The 12,873-nt window shown below is 53.1% G+C and overlaps 1 protein-coding gene across 2 annotated transcripts in view; it reads right to left on the reverse strand.

Annotated features, from left to right (window-relative positions):
- The window catches only part of LOC147359739 (maestro heat-like repeat family member 5), a 59,956-nt gene that overhangs the window by 7,047 nt on the left and 40,036 nt on the right, over positions 1-12,873 (reverse strand). For both annotated transcript variants that reach the window (XM_086337544.1, XM_086337545.1), the window contains exons 20-21: positions 5,518-5,674; positions 4,123-4,304 (exon numbers count right to left, since the gene is read on the reverse strand). In XM_086337544.1, the coding sequence (XP_086193670.1) occupies positions 4,123-4,304; positions 5,518-5,674 (339 nt within the window). The remainder of the gene's footprint in view (positions 1-4,122; positions 4,305-5,517; positions 5,675-12,873) is intronic.

The following is a 12,873-nucleotide window of genomic DNA, read 5'->3' on the forward strand; positions in this document are numbered from 1 at the left end:
TCAGAGCCCGTCCTCAGAGACCCACAGGTAGGGGCACCCCTGTGTCTTCCCCTGCGAGGCTCTGCCTCACCTCGTGGCCCTCTCCAGGCATCGTCACTGGGCCGTCACCGGACCCTGTCTGCATTTCCATGGGGCTGAGCTCCTGAGCACATGGATGCCTCCCTGCTGACAGCACGCTCAGGGGCACAGCACACACCGTCTGTATTCATTAGTAAGAGTGGGGCCCCCAGTACACTTAGCAAGTTTCGACCGAATGATCCACGGTCTGTTAATCCTTTCTTCTTTTCGACCTCAGAGCGGGAGGGCGGCCAAGGCTGAGGGCAGGAAAGGAGGCGGGTCCGAGCAGGACTGTGGGGACTCCAGGCTGGGGCATAGCACCTCCCCATCCATCCCTCCCTGCTCAGGGATCCCAGCTCACTCCCTGTGATGTCACAACTCACCGCGAGTCTGAGGAGTCAGGGGGCCCCCAGGGCCCGAGACCACAGCACCCCAACTGGACAAATCCAAGAGAAGACAGGTGGGCTGGGGTCCTGATTTCCAACCCTCAACTGAGGCCCAGAGTGTCGGCCGCTCACCCAGGGTCGCCCTAGCATAGAGGCTGCCCAGTCCTCTGTTGCTCCTGACCCTCCCAACACCTAGGGAGGGACCAGCCCCTCCCACAGAAGAAGAAACCAAGGCTGTGAGACGAGCGACCAGCCCGGAGCGCTCACAGCAGGGTTAGGAGGCGATCTTGGATCTCAGATCCAGGTGGCACACAGCATGTTATTATTCATTGCTGATTTGTTACTTGTCAACTGCCAAAACCTAGGGCTGCGAATACAGTTTTAAATAAGAGAGCTTTAAATTAAACTTAAAGCTTTAAGTTGAAAAGAAGACTAATCAGGAAGTAAGAAACAAAAGGAAGCACCTTGTGTCACAGTGAGAGATTACTCAACAGTAACTTCATATACTCTCAAGAGAGTCTCTTGGACTACAAGGAGATCAAACCAGTCCATCCTAAAGGAATTCAGTCCTGAATATTCATTGGAAGGACTGATGCTGAAGCTGAAGCTCCAATACTTTGGCCACCTGATGCGAAGAATTGACTCATTGAAAAAGACCCTGATGCTGGGAAAGATTGAAGGCTGGAGAAGGGCCTGACGAGGATGAGATGGTTGGATGGCATCACTGACTTGATGGACATGAGTTTGAGCAAGCTCTGGGAGTTGGTGAAGGACAGGGAAGCCTGGCCTGCTGCAGTCCATGGAGTCGCAAAGGGTCGGACACGTCTGAGCGACTGAACTGAACTGAACTTTATTTACAAGCTTCCTGGCAGCCAGGGCAAAAAGGGAAATATGTTGGCTTATACCTCTAAGTGGTTGATGGGCATGTCTTTGGAATGAGGAGAAATGAGATGCTCCATTAGAGTTAAAGAGACTCAGCCCATAATGGATGAAACAAGAGGAATGAGAAGTCCTTCGTAGGGTGGGATGGACATCGACTTGAGAAGGAGCTGGCTGAGAACTGACCAAAGCAGGAAATGTCTCTACAAGAAAGGGGTTCTGCTCATCAGAGATGCACAGGAAGGGGAGGGTCCCACAGTCAGGGCTGGAATGGGTGCTTGTGTCCTGGCAGGAAGTGGAACCAAACCCTCACTTGTTGGTCCCAGGGGCCAGCCCAGCTCAGCAGGATGCCAGGAACCTCAGAGGCCCAGGACTAGCCTGACTCTGCCTTGAGTCTTGCATGGCTGTCAGAGGTACGGCTGCAACCCCTCCCCACAGTGCTCTCGGGGGCAACCACAGGCCAGTGGGCCTCTCAACAGCTGCGCCCAGATTCCTCCTTGGCACCCAGCTCCCTCGATCCTCTGCATCCTCCAGGCGTCAGACTTGGGACTGCAGTGCTCCGCTTACACTCTGAGGCCTCTCCCGCCCTCTGAGGCCTGGGAGCGGCTGCAGACCTCCTCAATGTCCTTGACGGCTGGCCAGCATCGCTGCTGACTGGCCTGCCCCACTCCCGGGTCCCTGGGGATGGTACCAGTACTGTAGCTGTCCTCTGGGGAAGGGGGCCCAGGTCCCATCCTAGCTCCAGGGAGGGTGTGGACCCAGACCTGCTTAGTAGGAGTCCTACCTGCCCCTGTGGCCAAGGCGATTGGTTCAGGGGTGAGTGTGTGAGCTAAGCTGGGCCCATCAAAGCTGAGGGACTGAGACCAGAGTGCCGGTCTGTTCTGTGGTTGCTGGACCCCCACCCTTCTCTTCAGAAGAATCAGCCCAGAGAGAAGCCAAGACCCGAGAGATGGAAGGGGAGGGCTGATGCTGCTGGAGCATGTTGGTACAGCTGGCTCTGAGCAGAAGGCCCCTGACTCCCCAGTGAGATGACAGACACCCTTGCTCTCCAGGGGAGAGCCCTACATGAGACAGACAGACGTCCCTGCTCCCCAGAGCCTCCATCATACGGGGCACAGATGACAGCTGTAGATGGGAGAACATAACAGTGAGGAGCAGGACTGCTGTTGTACGGAGGTGGTTGGGAGCCACAGGAGGTGAGGCCGTCGGGAAGAACGTCCCAGGAAGAGGGCACAGCAAGTGCAAAGGCCCTGAGGCAGGAGCGTGGGCTCCGAGGAACGGTAGGAAGACGCTGAGGCTGGAGCAGAAGGTTCATGTAGAGGATGACGATGTGTGGCAGGAAATGAGGTTCTGGAGGTGATGGGGAGCCAGATGCAGGGCCACTGGACTGCTGGAAGGATTCAGCCCTTCTTGGAGTTAAAAGAAGGGGAAGAGGAAGGGAGGGTTCCAAGCACAGGTGAGGCCTGATCTGACCTGGGGTGGAGGGCAGCAAGGAGGGGGCAGGGGAGGAACAGGTGGAGGCTGGCCCCATGGGGGCAGGGGAGGGAAGCTGATGGATGGAGGCGGTTCATCAGAGCTTTCTCCTAACCCTCCTATTTCGGGGAGGAGAACGTTTTATTAGCTTATTAGGGAAGATTCATGCATTTTGTATGGTTGATTTGAATAAAAAAGAACTTTATGCACATTCGAATTCAGAAGCAATATGAGAGAAGTGACATTTTTTTTTTTCAGTGATGTGCCTTGGGGAGAGCTGTTCAAACTGACAAATTGTGTGAAGCACATCGTAATACAAACAAATGAAAAGAGTCAGCCCCAGCGGTTTTTAAAGACTCGCTTAATGGATTTCTCAAGATGCACCCTCGTGCAGGGGAAGGCCAGGCGGCCAGCCAGTGCCACCACCCGAGTGAGGCGTGGGGCATGGACCCTCCCGCACAAGTCCTGTCCACATGGTCAAGGTGCGGGCGTGGGGGAGGCTGACAACTGTCCACGACCTCAGAGCCAGAAGGTGTCAGGGTCGAGCACCCTGTGCAACAGCATCTGGTGGGCATCTGCCTGCAGGGCCAAGTGGTCGCTGGGCAGACACCCCTGCCATTCTATGGGCTCTAGGTCGGCAGCACACAGACACTCTGTGTGGCTTGGGGAAGCCTCTGGCTCGCTCCGAGCCTGTTTCCTCATCCGTCAAAGGGGAAGGCAACATTCGTCTCAGAATCCCCGCAGGGACCACATGTGGGTAAGATCCGGTGCACTGTGCCGGCCCTGGGAGTCCCTGTGGGCCAGCTGCCACCGGGCATCCTGGCTGCCAGGCACCCACAGTCCAAGGAAGTGGGACACCCACCTGCCCTCCACGCTGACTGCTGGAGGCAGCCGTGTTTGGAATCACATCTGTTGGGGATCCAACTGTGTCCCCAGAAACCATCCAAGTCCTGACACCGGGTACCCAGGAACATAACCTCATTTGGGTCTTTGCAAATGGAATCAAGTTACGATGAGGTCAGGGTGGCCCTAGTTCACCAGGACTGACGTCCTCATAAGAAGAGAGCAATCGAGACAAGAGACACACGGTGAAGCTGGAGGCAGAAACTGGAGGAGGCCATCTACAAGCCGGGAGCACCCAGGAGGCGGGAAGGAGCCTCCCCTGCAGGTTTCGGAGGAGTGCGGCTCTGCCAACCTTGGATCTGGAGCGCCAGCCTCTGGCACCGCGCGAGAATACCCGCCTGCGGCTCTAAGCTGCCTGGCGGTGGAGCTCTGTCCTTCAGCCCTGGGAAGCCCGCGCACCGCCTCTCTGGGGCCCGGGCCTTACCTCTGGGGGCCGAACAGGGCGGTCTCCTGGGCCTCCTTGCCGGGCTGGGGCTCCTCGGGCAGGTTCAGCTCCAGGAGGTAGTGCGTCTGGGAGAGGAGGGCCAGGAGCAGCTCGGGAAAGGCCTCCTGCACAGCCTGCTTGAACTCGCGGGCGAACTGCAGCTCGTGCAGCGTGTTCATGGCCTGTGGGGGTGGCAGGGGACGCTGAGGGGCCGGGCTTCCCACAAAACCCACTGCCGACCTCACCTCCCTGTGCCTGCCTGCTGTCTCCGGGACCACAGCCAAGTCCCCGTGTGAGACGTACCTCTGGGGGTCGCGGCCTGCTCTCTGGACCCTGCATGCTCCCCGCCCGCCCCCTCCCATTGCCGGCCCTGCAGGTGGGTCCTCCAGCCCACCATCCCCGTCTGCTCTGCCCTCCACCCTTAGTCACTGCCTCGTGCCTGGCCCCTCCGCCCTGTGGGCTGTGCTCCCTGCAATGCCCCCAACACAGAGCCTGGCACATGCCCGTGAATGAATGCTGGGTGGGGGACACACGGTCCTGGAAGGGGGAGCTACCAGACATCAGCCCCAGGGCCTCCCACACCTGGAGAGGGGCCTTGGGTCCAGAATATTCTCAAGGTGGGGGGGATGACAAGAGGAGGGCGGGACCCAGGAAGGCCGCCCTGCTGACCCCATGCTGAGTCTGGTCTCCAACAGGGAGGTTCCGGGTCTGGGGGTGTTGAGGAGCCAGGCTGATGGAGGGCTGGCATGGAGACAGGGTGGGCTTCCCCGAGCACCGAGTGTGGCTGTCACACCCCTCGGCTGGGGGCAGCAGCTTGCCTAGGAGGCTCTGCCCACTGCTCAGGGGGCTAGGGGGTACAAGTGGGTTCTCAGCCCTGGATCAAACAGGGCTGGGGCACAGCTGCAGCCCTGTCAGAGTCCAGCCCAGGTGAGGCATGTTAGGAAACAAGCCTCCTGCTCCGGGGGCTGTGCAAGCAGGGTCTAGGCTTGTGGGGAAAGCTAGGGGGTGGGGTGGGGAGTGGGTGTGGACTTCTACAGGAGGGTGGGAGCCACTGGAGGCAGCCTACAAGACTCCTCCAGAACCCTATTATGGGGGCAGATTCACGAATCTCTCCATGCCCTTCCTCACTGCCTACACCTGGCGGGAGGGGTCCAGGGCCCTCGGTCGGGAAGTGGGGAGCTGGGCCTGGACCCAGGGTCAGCTCCCGGCTGGGGCCACCTCGGAGGCCCCCTTGTCCAGGCCAGGCTGGGCAGGCCAGGGCTTTCACAGCCTGAGTATGGGGCTCCCCCTCCCTGGGGCCTGGCACACGTGGTGGGTGCCTCACACCCATGTGTGACTGAACACACTCGAGAAGGCAGCTGGGATGGCACCTGGGGTGGTGGGGCAGAGACTCACGGCCAGGGAGCGCAGGTAGGCCTTCTTGGGCTGGGGGCTGCTGCCGCTGGTCCTAGTGGGCAGGGGCCGCTTCTGCAGCCAGCCCAGCAGCACGGCCAGCACCAGGTGGCTCACGGGTTGCTCGGCACCCAGGGCCCTCCACAATCGGAAAGCGTGGCTGCAGGCAAAGGGTGGTGTGAGGGCGGCACTGAGACTCCAGCCTGCCCAGCCTAGGTCACAGCAGCAGCCACCGTGCTCAGGGCTCAGGTGCCTGCAGTGGGGTGCCTGGGAGGAAGCCAGGCTGGTCCTGAGCTGAACCCTGGCAGGATGGGTGGGTGAGATGGGGGAGGGGCGTGAGGGCTGGGGCCTGGACAGCGGTGTGTGCGGCCCGGGGGCTGCACAGAGGTGGGGCTGGCTGCCCTGGCCCGTGGTCCCCGGTCTTCCCTCTTTCAGGCCCCTCTCATCCCAGTGGCAGACTCTGTCACCCTCCATGGCGCCTAAGTACAGTCAGGATAAGTCTAGCTGATACCCAAAGCTATCACTCTCTGACCCCTGCCCTCTGACCTCCAGCACCTGCCTGCCTTCCCTCCTCTCCTGCCTCTGGGCCTCCTCACAGGGCCTGTTCCCGCGCAGCCTTTAGGGCTTGCCATACAGTGGACGTTTCCTTCTAGGCCTGGGTTTGCTGGGGGCCACCAGCTCCCTGGGGCCTGACCTGGGCCAACTTAGGGGCCATCACTGGTGTGTGTAGGGCTTTGCAGAGTCCTTGTGCCCATTTTGCATGTGAGGAAACTGAGGACTAGAGATAAGGTGTGCCCTGATCAGGGCCCTGCCTCATAACCGGGAGCTGGTATTGGAGGTCAGGTGTGTCTAGTCCCATGGCCTTTCTGCCTGGTCTTGGGGTGTGGCCATCAGGGAAGGAGTGTAAGTGGAGATGAGGCCTGAGGTCAGCCCTTCAATCCCCGAGCTAAGAAGTCAGGGGACAGGCGGGAGCAGCCAGGAGGCTGAGCAGTAGCAGCCGGGGAGGTGTAGGGAGGGTCAGGCAAGTGTGGGCCTGGAAGCCACGTTAAGGAAGCGTTCCCAGCCCAGAAATAAGCCCACACAGACGTGCTCAACTAATTTACGACAAAGGAACTAAGAACATACAGCAGGGAAAGACAGTCTTTTCAACGAATGGTGTTGGGAAAACTGGGCAGCTTCATGCAAAATAATAAAATCGGACCTCTATCTTACCCCAAATACAAAAATTAACTCTAAATGATTGAAGACTTGCATGTAAGACCTGAAACTGTGTAACGCCTAGGAGAAAACATAGGCGGTAAGCTTTTGACGTCAGTCTTGGCAATCAGTTTTTGGATCTGACACCAAAAGCAGAGGGAACAAAAGCAAGAATCAACAAGCGACGGCATCAAACTGAAACGCTTCTGCCCGACAATGGAAACCATCAGCAAGATGAAAGGCGACATAGTAAACAGGAGGAAATATTTGCCAGTCATACTTATGAAAATGGGTTTTAATATCCAAAACATATGAAACACACACACAACTCAATTTCAAAAATAAACAAAAGCTCCCCACGCCGTCCAATTAAAAAATGGGCAGAGGATTTGAACAGACACTTCTCCAAAGAAGGTATACGGATGGCCAACAGGTCCATGAAAAGATGCTCTGCGTCTCTCATCATCAAGGACACGGGAATCAAAACCACAGTGAGCTGTCAGCTCACACCTGTTATCAAGGCGGCGGGGAATAATGAGTGCTGGCCAGGATGTGGAGGAAATAGAACCCTCACACTCTATTGGTGGAAATGTAAATTGGTGCAGCCATTATGGAAAACAGTATGAAGATTCATCAAAGCGCTAAAAATCGGACCACCACATGGCCTCACTTATGCGAATTTATATGAAGAATATGAAAACACTAATTTGAAAAGATATGTGAGCCCCCATGTTCATAGCAGCATTATTTATAATTGCCAAGACATGGAGAAGAAATAATTGCCCATCAACAGACACACGCAGGCTGTTGTTGTTCAGATGCTAAGTCATGTCCAAGTCTTTTGCAACCCCTTGGACTGTAGCCTGCCAAACTCCTCTGCCATGGGATTACCCAGGCAATAATACCGGAGAGCGTTGCTATTTCCTTCTCCAGGGGATCTTCCCTGACCAGGGATTGAACCCACGTCTCCTGCATCAACAGGCAGATTCTTTTCCACTGAGCTACCTGGGAAGCCCTATATGTGTGTATGTGTATGTGTGTGCATAAAATGAAATATCATTCAGCCATAAGAAAGAAGGAAATCTTGCCATTTGAGATAACGCGTATCAGCCTTGAGGGTATTATGTTCAGTGAAATAAATCAGAGACAGGAAGACCAATACCACATGATCTTGCTTATACATGGAATCTAAATGAAACCAAAATCCAACCCAAAGAAACAAAACCCAAGCTCCTCTCTACAGAGAACAGGTTGGGGGCTGCTAGAGGTGAGGAGTCGGAGGTACGCGAAATGGGGAAGTAAACCACAGGGACGTAATACAGTGCAGGGCGACTGCAACGGTCAGCATTGTCCTGCGTATTTCCAGCTTCTGCCACGTTACAAGTTCTCGTCACAAGGACAGAGATCTGTAACTAGGAATGATGACGACTAGACTTACTGTGGGGATCGTTTCACACTCCCGCCCCCAACAAAAAAGAAATGAGAAAGAGCTCCTAGGGGGTGAGAGTGGTTGACATGAACACATAGAAGAACCTGAAAGCTTATCAGAAAGTGACAGAAGCTAACCTAAAAAGGCTGCACAGGATGATTCCAGCTCTATGACATCCTGGGAAAGGCAAAACCATGGAGACTGTCAAAAGATCAGAGGTTGCCAGGGGTTTAGAGGAGGGAGGGATGAACAGACAGCGCAGGGGGCGGGGGCCACGAAGCTATTCTGTTTGATACTATGATAGTCAATACCTGTCATTGCGCATTTGTCCCATAGAATGTACATCCCCAAGAGCGGGCTGTAATGTAAACTATAGACCTGTTAATAATAATATAGCAATATTGGTTTATCAAGTGTAATAAGCCTACCACACTGAGGCAAGATGTTACCAAGAAAAGAGCCTGGCAGGAGAGGGAAGTAGATGGGAACTTTGCAACTTCTGCTGAATTTTTCTGTAAATCTAAAACAGCTCCAAAAAAAAGTCTATTTAAAAAAAAAAAAAGTGGAAAGAGACATACAATACAATCCTAAAGAAAGAAGAACTGATGTTACTAGATTTAGGTTAGATAGAGAATCTAGACCTAAAAATCTACATTAATATAAGGCCAGTGAAAAAAGTCTTCAAAGACTATATGCATCGTGATGCTCTTTATATAAATTATAGAAACTGCAAATAAAATGTTTTAGGAATGTGTTTGGATGAAACACAGTATATAAAATGAAAGAAGAAGAATGGAGACCCTTGGGTGGGTGAGCAGGGGATGGAGCCAGTGCGGGCGGGCAGCCTGGTCCTCAGGCGCAGCTCGTAACCAGGGCCCCGGCTTCTGTCCCGACGAGGGCCTCCCAGGTGTGCATCTGATTGCCGAGAAGAATCCCTGTTCTACCTAAAGAACTAAATTAAAGAAAGCCGGCCACACCCAGAGCCAGGGTGGGTGAGCCAGGGTGACAAAGCAAGGGTTACTCCCGGTCCAGCTCCGAGGGCCGGTCCAATAAAACGGTCGCCCTAGGGTGGGCGAGGAAAAAGAGAACGAGGAAGCTTGGCGATGATTCTGAAGTTTACGGAGAAAGGCAAAGGGCCACGAATGGCCAGGACAGCCTCGCAGGAGGAGGAGGAGGAGGGGGCGGGGGAGGAGGAGGAAGGAGAGGCTTTCTGGCTCAGGGAGGTGAATCGTTCTAAAGTTGTAGGAATGAGAACGTTGGGTGCTGGCCTGGCCCAGGCAGCAGTGCCGGGCAGAGAGCCTGAGGGCAGGGCCCTGCACATGGCCCTCAGCTGGGCGGTCGGCGGGATGAATGAGAAAGGCAAAGCCCAGGGCTTTTTTTTTGCCTGGCCATGTGACATGTGGGATGGTAGTTCCTCGAAGACAGATTGAGGGCCCCCTGAATTGGGAGAGCAGTCTTAACCACTGCACCACCAGGGAAGTTCCCACACTCTAGAACTTTTATAAGGTAACGTCTGAGAATAAATGATGGACCTGGGAACTCCTCTTCATGAAAGGACCTAGTGAGGGAGAGACAGGAAAACTGCAAAGTGGAGAAGATATGTAATATAATAATCAACAGAGCCCTTGTACCCAGATTACGTAAAGAATTCCTAGAAATTGATAAGAAAAAGAGGGACAACCCAACAGAAAAATCTGTAGGATACTTGAACAGGCATCCCAAAGAAGATGCCCCAATGGCCAAAAATTGCATGAAAAGATGTACAATCTCATTATTTAATCAGAAAACTGAAAATTAACATGGAAATATGATTAATACCACTCACCAGACTGACTAAAAGTTTGATGGTTGGCTAAAAGATTGATGTTAAGTGTCAGTGAAGACGTGGAGTAACAGGAACTACATACATAAAAATACTGTGGGTGTGAGAGGTGGTTTAAACATGTTGGGAGTATCTTGCATCGTGAGATAGCATATTGAAAAGCAGAGACATTACTTTGCCAACAAAGGTCTGTCTAGTCAAGGCTACGGTTTTTCCAGTGGTCATGTATGGATGTGAGAGTTGGACTGTGAAGAAAGCTGAGCGCCGAAGAATTGATGCTTTTGAACTGTGGTGTTGGAGAAGACTCTTGAGAGTCCCTTGGACTGCAAGGAGATCCAACCAGTCCATTCTGAAGGAGATCAGCCCTGGGTGTTCTTTGGAAGGGATGATGCTAAAGCTGAAACTCCAGTACTTTGGCCACCTCATGAGAAGAGCTGACTCATTGGAAAAGACTCTGATACTGGGAGGGATTGGGGTCAGGAGGAAAAGGGGATGACAGAGGATGAGATGGCTGGATGGCATCACTGACTTGATGGACATGAGTTTGAGTGAACTCCAGGAGATGGTGATGGACAGGGAGGCCTGGTGTGCTGTGATTCATGGGGTCGCAAAGAGTTGGACACAACTGAGCAACTGAACTGAACTGAACTGAGGTGAGTAACATGACTGCACAGGGAAATTGAGTGTGGGTGTGTCTTAGGACACACGTATTTGCAGCTTCACAGCAGTGTTAAGCACAGACCCAAACTCAAACGTCCATCCACACTACAGGGGTAACTGGTGTTTACCAAGATGGGACAAGACACAGCAACTCAAAGTGAATGAACTCCAACTGTGTGTAACATAACGGGATGAATCTTAAACACACAATGTTGAGGGGAAAAAAAAACAGACAACAAAAGACTACTGGAAGGGCATGAATCACACACTTCTGTTGACACTTTTAGGACACACCACCGTTATTTCATGTGCTCCTAAGAAAGGGAAGCTATCCAAGACGGGAGTCTAATAGGGACCCCATCACAAAGGCGGGACCCCATGGGCTGTGTGTACACGGTGAGCGGGGTAAAACAAGAGAAGATAAAGAGCCTGTCCTGCAGGAAGAAATAGCGAGAAGACCCGGTGCTTGCTCAGCCTGTGAAGGGAAGAAGGAGGGTGCGCCTGAGAATCTGAACCACGAAACCTACACAGGGCTCTGAACTCACACCACCAGTGTGGCCCCCCCAAAAACCCTCCAGCAGGGACTTTAAAATTTGCACTGGTCTCCGGCTGAGAGTCCCCCCAGGTGACTGAGAACCCCCCACCCCCGTCAGCCCAGGTGAAGGTGCCGTCAGTATAAAATGTGCTTCCACGGCATAGATGTTGACGTGTGAAAAATGTGCTTCTTAGCACTGAGGAAACAAGATATAAATTCCAGTATGGGTAAAACTGATCTATAGACCTGAGCAGCTGAGAGAAGTGGCTGCCGGGGTCCCCTCGCCTCTCAAAATGTCCTTGAGAAACCATACAGCGAGAAGAAAAGTGAAGCTACTCCACACCACGGTGTGCCGTGAGGGGCGCTGCGAGCAGGAGAGAGCTATGCCAGCCCCGCCCGCAGTGCCTCATTCTCTCACCCACCCCTGCTCCTCCACAAAGCTCTGCGGCAGATAAAGGCAGGGTGAGAGAAACCCTGGAGAGGAGAGGAGACGGGAGCTGCTCACAGGGCTCGGAGCCGATCTAAATCATCTTCAGGAAGACGAGGTCCATCTTAAGTCTGAGACTATGAAACAACAAAAAGAAGGAGAATAAGTAAACCAAAGCATGGATCCCAGGAAAGGGACCGAAAAGGATGCTCATCTGAAGGGCAGCCTCCGAGACACGCAGCTTTGGGGAGGAAAGAAAGGGCAGAAAAGAAAGACGTACCCTTTGAAACCGGTTAGTGAAAGGTAAAGGTGTGAAATAGGAAAAATTCACAGACCTGCACGAGAAAAAGAGCACCCCCGAAAGTGGAGGACACACAACCCTCCCACCTACCACCAAAACTAAAAATCTGCTAAGTTATCTGGTCTTTGTTATGCTGACAGAAGAGGGTGCCATTGAACTTGAAATCCTACAAAACACTCCAATAGTGTTTTATATTGGAGAGGGCAATGGCACCCCACTCCAGTACTCTTGCCTGGAGAATCCCATGGACGGAGGAGCCTGGTGGGCTGCAGTCCATGGGGTCGCTAGAGTTGGACACGACTGAGCGACTTCACTTTCACTTTTCACTTTCCTGCATTGGAGAAGGAAATGGCAACCCACTCCAGTGTTCTTGCCTGGAGAATCCCAGGGACGGGGGAGCCTGGTGGGCTGCCGTCTATGGGGTCGCACAGAGTTGGACACGACTAAAGCGACTTAGCAGCAGCAGCAGCAGTGTTGTATACAAACAGGAGAAAAATTAACAGATTCACAGAGTTATTGCAACCCTTCCCTGGAAAACAGAAAACACAGATCCAATAAGAAAATTCCTCCCCTGATAATCATGATGCAGAAAAAAAGTGTAAGACAACACCTCTCCTGCAGGTCGATATACTCAAGCAAGCATTTAAAGACATGAAAAACCACCTTGAATTATAAATTCAAAAAGGACCAAGAAACACCCTCTAATAAGAAAGGAAAAAAAGAGTTGACTGAACTCAGAAGTGAATAAAAATTATAAGGTGCTCAAGAGAGATACAACTCGAGTGAAAATTTAGAAAGGAACATTGAGGAAGAGTAGAGAGACCACCAAGACAATAAAGATGAATTTAAGAGAAGCTCTAATGGTCACAGAAAAAGAAGCGGAAATGGAAGACAGGCAAGGAAAGAACAGCATGTGAATCTCTGGAGTCTCTGAAAAAGGAAAAAAACAATGGGACGGAACCAATATTTAAAATTATAACCAAGAGAG

The sequence above is a fragment of the Bos grunniens genome, chromosome 14 (genome assembly GCF_055505025.1).
Source record: "Bos grunniens cultivar Pamir isolate PY7600 chromosome 14, Bosgru_T2T1.0, whole genome shotgun sequence".
Lineage (NCBI taxonomy): Eukaryota > Metazoa > Chordata > Mammalia > Artiodactyla > Bovidae > Bos > Bos grunniens.